Source organism: Mastomys coucha, unplaced genomic scaffold (assembly GCF_008632895.1).
Source record: "Mastomys coucha isolate ucsf_1 unplaced genomic scaffold, UCSF_Mcou_1 pScaffold9, whole genome shotgun sequence".
NCBI classification, from domain to species: Eukaryota; Metazoa; Chordata; class Mammalia; order Rodentia; family Muridae; genus Mastomys; species Mastomys coucha.
This window is the reverse complement of record NW_022196915.1, coordinates 52,515,318-52,522,083: the sequence shown is the minus strand read 5'-3', so window position 1 is coordinate 52,522,083 and position 6,766 is coordinate 52,515,318. Positions and strand designations below refer to the sequence as shown.

Below are 6,766 nucleotides of genomic sequence, written 5' to 3'. Positions count from 1 at the left end.
ATAGAACGTTTAAAAGAGAGTCTTTGAAGATGGAGTCTAGTGTGAGAGTCAGAAAGAATAAGAGGCTAAAGAGCTGGAGATAAAGACAGGAAAGAGAAGCTAGGAAGCCTGAGAGCCTGCAAGGTAGTGCCTGGCAATAAGGAGTTAAAGGGTTCCCCTGACAGTTAGTTATGTTGGAACTGTACTTAGAGACTAGACTGCAGGGCAGCTACTAGAACATCCGCTATGGTATTGCAGCATAAGGCTTATAGAGAGTTAAGAGCTGCCATTGATTTAAATATAAGAGAATGTTGCTTTTATGTAACCATTCAGGAGTCATTAGAGACTCCATGAGTTAAGCTCAGAGAAAGACTAAATAACCATAGGCCCATGTGTGCTTAATAGATTAGTTGCCTTTGTTAGAGAAAGAATAAGTGCTGTTTAGATTCTAATGTTAGGCCAACAATACTTTACTTTGCAAGGCAAAGAAAATCTAAAATATAATGATACTGATATTTAGTTCTATGATTAGAACTATCTACTAGAAGAAGTGGGGAATGAAAGGCTGGAGAATCTTAGAATTTAAAATGAGGGCATTTAATACAAATGTATGGTGTATAACCTTTACATAAAAGGACACAGAGGGCCAATGTAGCCAGCCAGAAATATAAAATAGCCAGTTCTAGGAACTGAAAGCCTCAGGGCTCTGGTTCCTGATACCTGCCCCTCCTGGCTGATCCACAATGAGAGTGGAACTAAGAATGAAGGTCTGGTGGTTTATGAGACTCTCCACCCTGTCAGCCAGTAGATGGAGATTACATTCCTAGAATGAATATGTTCCCCTCCCTAACTGAATACCTTGGGTTCAGGTCCCTCTGAAATTTTCCACTGTTTATGTTCTGTAACTCTCTCTCCGCCCCCAGCTTCCTTTAAATACCCGACACTTCTTGTGTTCGGGGTCAAACTCTGGCCAGCATGGTCACGAGATCGACGCCAGTGTCAAACTCTGGCCAGCAAGGTCATGAGATCGACCCGGTACCGGTATCCCCAATAAACCTCATGTGATTGCAGCAAGTTCGGTCTCTCGTAAGTCATTGGGTGGTCGCGTCATCCCGAGACTTGAGCAAGGATCTCCCCAGTTCTGGGGGTCTTTCACAACCTTTAATTAAATTCTTAAATTCACTTTTCTTTAGCATTTGTACTGGCTAGTTTTATGTCAACTTGACACAAACTAAAGTCATCAGAGGAGGGAAGTTCAATTGAGAAAATGCTGCCAAAAGATGGGTCTGTAGGCAAGCCTGTAGGGCATTTTCTTAATTAGTGACTGATGGGGGAGGGCCCAGCTCATTGCAGGTCTAGCATTGTGGCTTCTATAAGAAAAGCAGGCTGGTGGGCTGGAGAGATAGCTCAGTAGTTAAGAGCACTGTCTGCTCTTCTGAAGGTCCTGAGTTCAAATCCCAGCAACCACATGGTGGCTCACAACCATCTGTAATGAGATCTGATGTCCTCTTCTGGTGTGTCTGAAGACAGCTACAGTGTACTTACATATAATAAATAAATCTTAAAAAAAAAAAAAGAAAGAAAGAAAAGCAGGCTGAGAAAGCCAGTAAGTGCACTCCTTCATGGCCTCTGCATCAGCTCCTGCCTCCAGGATCCTGTCCTCATTGCTTTTGATGGTGAATGTTATATTGAACTATAACTGAAAGAAACTTTTCCCCAAGCTGCTTTAGGTCACGGTTTTACTGCAGCAATAATAACCATAACTAAGAGGGCATTCTTATTGTCCATCTATTTAATGCAACCTTTTAAAACTGATGTAACATTTTTCATTCATATAATTCGGCAAATAAAGCTCATTCACTTTGCAGTACACAGAAGTGGGCCTAGAATTTAAGCATCAACAATGAATACGGCTATGCACGACTGACAGACACTGTGACTCTGTTAACTTTAGTGGGTACTGTTTCTAACAAGGTTTGGAGAAGCCTGTGGAGACAGTGCAGAATAGCCAAGTTCTGTATTTCCAGCAGGCAGGAGGAGTACGATGAGTTCAAGGTCAGCCTGGACTACTTAGAGAACCTCTATCTCAAAACCAAACAAAAGCCTAAGGCAGGAAGCACCATTGTACCCCATGACAGACTTTCCCGGGCATTTTCTTGTTATCAACTATTTTAGGTCTTAGAGGGATCACACACGCAGTATAAGATATAACAAGTATGATTCAGTATGAAGGCTAAGATTATGCCCTCAAAGAAGCTAAATATCTTGTTATTTGTTCTGGATACAGAACAGTATTCAGACTTTGGGCGAATGATTTATGTTACCTTACTCTTAGTCATTACTGAAAGCCAAAAATGGACATTACCTCATATTTGAGTCATGTTTTTCCAAGCTGTTCACTTACTCATTTGCATTCTCATGCAAAATTCATAGTAACTGTCACCCTTAGCTGGACATTTTTCTGTCCAGAAAAATTCATATCTTTTACAAACCTAAAAATTTTATACATCTCATTCTCCTTTCAGTATCTTAAGAAAAATATTACGCTATGAACTGACCTCAGCTGAAAAGGTGCACTTGCCTTTCTGGCTCCTACTTGTTTAGTCAGCTCTTTATTAACAAATCTTCCTACACAGCAAGAGGAGCTGTATTAGATTCTGTGTTTTTTTTTTTTCAAGGTCTCCTAAATGGAATGCTGTCAATAAAAATACCAAAATAATATACGCTAATGAGTTCATACCTAAGTAATCAAAGCACACAGAGGAGTAACAAGGTCAGAGTGGTGGTTTGAATAAGAACTGCCCCCATGGGCTCAGATTTGAATGCTTAGTCACCAGGGAGTGGAACTCTTTGAAAGGAGTAGGAGGTGTGGTCTTGTTGGCTTAAGTGTGTCGAAGGGGAGTGGGCTATGAGGTTTCAAAAGCATAAGCTAGACCCAGTCTCTCTCCCTCTGCCAGCTGCCTGAAGATCAGGATATTGTTCTCAGCTACTGCTACAGTACCATGTGTGCCACCATACTCTCTGCCATAGTGACAATGAAGTAAGCCTCTGAAACTGTAAGCAAGGCTCCAACAAAATGTTTTCTCTTATTAAGAGTTGCTGTGGTCATGGCGTCTTTCACGGCTTGTATATGATAACTTCAGGCTTACATATAACAGTATATATCTACAAAGGACAGAGAGACAGACAGAAGTGCAGGGTTTGAAATACCCATCCCTAAAACAATTCAGCACAAACTACTTCCTGTAAAAAACCTTTCAGCTTTACTAAAAACACTCAGAGTTTAAACTATGTCCACTCATAGCCTCGTGTCCTTGTGCCTTGATATCCCTCACTAATCCAGAGACTAACATTTTCTATAAAAGAGCAACAATCACCGGAGGCTGCAGAGGCCCAGGGAGGGGTTCAATTCTTTAAAGTGGGGTCCGTGAAAATACTACTCATTAGGCAGTCTGGGGGCAGCAAAGACACACCTTTTCTCTTTTCCTCACTTAAAACCCTGTACAACACATGAGCTCAGAGCCGCTCTCGGCTCCCTGGAAGATCATCAGGATTGACAGCACATGAACTGGAATGGGCCCTGAGGTCTGGGGTTACTCCAGCTTCCTTGAGTTCTCAAATAGCTTCTGAAAATAAAAGTCAACTGTGCTGAGCTTTGCTCATTCATCCCTGGACTATTAAAGGTGCCAAAAGGGAGCTTTAGGTAGCTATCAGCCTGCTAAGTCTCAACCTTAAAAAAAATAACATAAAAAATTCAAGCTGTAATTTACTAGTGTAAGCTTTAAATTAGAAATCTGCCTAAATAAATTAGAAATTCTACCTGTTTAACTTAAAAGAAAGTTTAAAAAGTATATTAAACTGACTTTCAAGGCGTATCTGAAATATATAACCTTTCCTAGTAGGCAGCTACATGTCAATCTGTAGACTAATGGACAGCACAGGTGAACACAGTAGCTCTAGCACTTGGAAGACTGAAGCAAGAAAGTGAGTCCCAGGAAAGCTAGCTTGAAAAAAATAAAGGGGGACAAAGGAATAGCAGGTAACTACCTACCCAAGAGGTACAGACACTGGCATCAGAGAGGCTGCAGCTGGAGATGACAGATATTCAAAGGGGACACAAGGAGGCGTTCATGGTAAGGAAGCCTTCAGCATCTGTGTTTCTATGAAGGCAGCAAGTGAGTCAAGGATCAACTCTTGTTATGTGCCAGCACCAACGACCTCTTGTTCACAAAGCAGGTGAATCATTGTCCTATGGAGGTTGTAGGGCCTTCTGAAGGAAGGCCAGAAGTTCCCAGCAGTACCATCTGCCTACCTGAGTGAAGGGGCCCTACCTAAGCAGTGTCTAACTTGATGGTACATTTGAGTGCAGAAGCTAGAACATTGTGCTGGAATAGGTTTTTCTTTTTTTTTTAAACCTTTCAAATTCCTCATATTTTTGCCACCTACTGGTTCTTAGTGTGGACTTCGGAATGATAGGAGAACATGCCCATTGGAGCCATGCACTAGAGCCTTTCATATCCAAGTAGATAAAAGCACGAGAGACTGGGGAGCTCCCACAGATACATGGGGCTTCCGAGCAGAGCTGCGCGTTAAGTGGGAGCTTGAGTTACTTATAACTTAGTAGCCTGCTCTATGCTCAAGGCTGTCCAGCTTACTGAAAAAGGAACCAGCTCTTCTGAAAAGTGGCCATCTAACCTCGCAGTACTGTAAGGACATCAGGGGGACGGAGAGCTCACAACTGGAGAAAAGGTCTGGAGAGAGCTACAGCATTGGGCCTGGGGCTGGGAGGGGAGTGAAGAGGGTAGCAGGGAGCAGTGAACTGAACAGGGAAGAATGGTGCCCTAAGGTGAGGGAAAATCAACAGCAACATTTAGAAGCTGAGCTGGGCCTGTGAGAGTCTGAGCTGGGCTAGTAATAACCAGTGCAGACCTGTTCTGTTCCTCCTTGAAAGGTGGGCATGGTAGTAACATTTCAGAGGTGTTGTGAGACTAAATGTATTGACACTTGGCAGTATTTGGCAGTTAAGTGCTTGAAACGTGTACACTACTGCCATCAAACCCAGGTAAACAGGACCTGAGAACTTATCCAGGGAGCACGAGAGCCGCTGAAGTGGTAAGACTAGGTTCCAGGAGAGAGAATAAGCAGTGGAGAATGAACATGGACAAGACCGTGGTGAGAAGCTGTGTTAGGAGCCCGCCCACACCCTTCTCTCGGGTCTTAGGGTGAACACTGAAGGGCACCTTGGCTACTCACTCAGGAACTCCATGAATGAAAACCCCAGGTAGACCTGTGTTTAAATTACAGGCGGCAGGTAGATGGCCAAGTCTGAAATCTAAATGACAATCTAAATGAATCAGAATAAAAACTACTACTTACCAAATATCTTCAGGCCAGCCATACTTTATCAGATCTTCATCTACATAAAGAGGAGGGAAAAAGAAACCAAGAAAGCTGTTAAGTGGAAAGAAATATACCAGGATTCTTATGTTGGGAAGGGGAAAAAAAAACACCCCCCCCCCATTCACTCTTTCTTTCCTTAATGGAGACAACAGTGGCGGGACCTGAAAGCTTGAAAAGAAAGAATGACAGCTTTACAGCCAGACAATATACACTGCATGGGTTCTTTCACCTTTCTAACCCAAACCCGAATACTGAAAAGAATCTCAGCAGCTGGGAGTCAGGAGATTCTGACCTACCGAGGCTTAAATGTTAATGATTTTGTTCAAACTTTAAAATAACATACAATAATTTCAAAGTGCAAATGATAATAACAAAAGCCTGGGAATATAGATCCATGGGTGCACTGTTTGCCTCCTATTCCTGAAGCCCTAATCCTGACCCCAGCACCATGGAAGCCAGGTGTGGTTCACACAGCTGTAATCTCAGCAACTAACAAGAGGTTCAAAACCCAGGTCATCCTTGGCCACCAAGGAGTTAAGGCCGGCCTTAACTGGACTGTGTCTCCAAAGAACAAACAAATGGGCAGACCAAGAGAAACCTCAAAAACTCGAAGGGTATGGGTGCACACACTTGGGATGCTGAGATGAGGGGAAGGTGAGTTTGAGGGCAGCCTGGACTAACAAGCTAAGTCCAGGTCAGCTTAGTGAGACCTTGTAAGACTCTGTCTTAAAACAGCGCCAATGAAAGAAGATTAAAGACAAAGAAAACAAACAAGCTTCGACTGTATACCTAAAGACATTGCAAACAAGCTATGTCTAAAAGGAGAGGAAAGATCCTTAGTGGAGGTGAAGCAGCAGCAGACAGATGGGAAAAGGAATTGCTCTGGGAGGCAGGGAGTGGAATGCAAGTCTTGGGAGGGACGAGGAGGAATGAGCTTCTATGAGTGGGGAACTGATGTGTGTGTGTGTGTGTGTGTGTGTGTGTGTGTGTGTGTGTGTGTACGTACACTGTATTATCTGATATTTTAAACTGTACATGGCAGGTAAGCCATTAAAGGTAAAGTCGATTAAACTGCGAGGAAACATGTTCCTAAGAAAGGACAGCCTACTGGCTAAGCTTTACACAACCCTTGGGAGAGGGCATGCTGGCAATAGCTGACACCAGGAGCTTTCTGCTAGACATCAGAAATTTACTGTGGGAAGTGGGAAGCTGAACAAACCACCAAAAAAAGTAAAAGAAAATACTAATAGTAAAATATTTTAAGTGTGCTATGAATGGCTGAGGCCACCTACTGGCTATGAAGAGAACAGACCTGCCAAGGGTTTGCCTGCATAAATACACTACTTAATACTCCATTTCTGTTGTAGCCAGTGTGGTGCTTACCCAC

General features: G+C 42.9%; 1 protein-coding gene across 3 annotated transcripts in view; it reads right to left on the bottom strand.

Annotated features, from left to right (window-relative positions):
- Nucleotides 1-6,766, bottom strand: part of Ccdc25 (coiled-coil domain containing 25) — a 36,785-nt gene that overhangs the window by 19,747 nt on the left and 10,272 nt on the right. For all 3 annotated transcript variants that reach the window (XM_031360920.1, XM_031360919.1, XM_031360921.1), the window contains one exon: nt 5,356-5,395. In XM_031360920.1, coding sequence (XP_031216780.1) covers nt 5,356-5,395 — 40 coding nt within the window. The remainder of the gene's footprint in view (nt 1-5,355; nt 5,396-6,766) is intronic.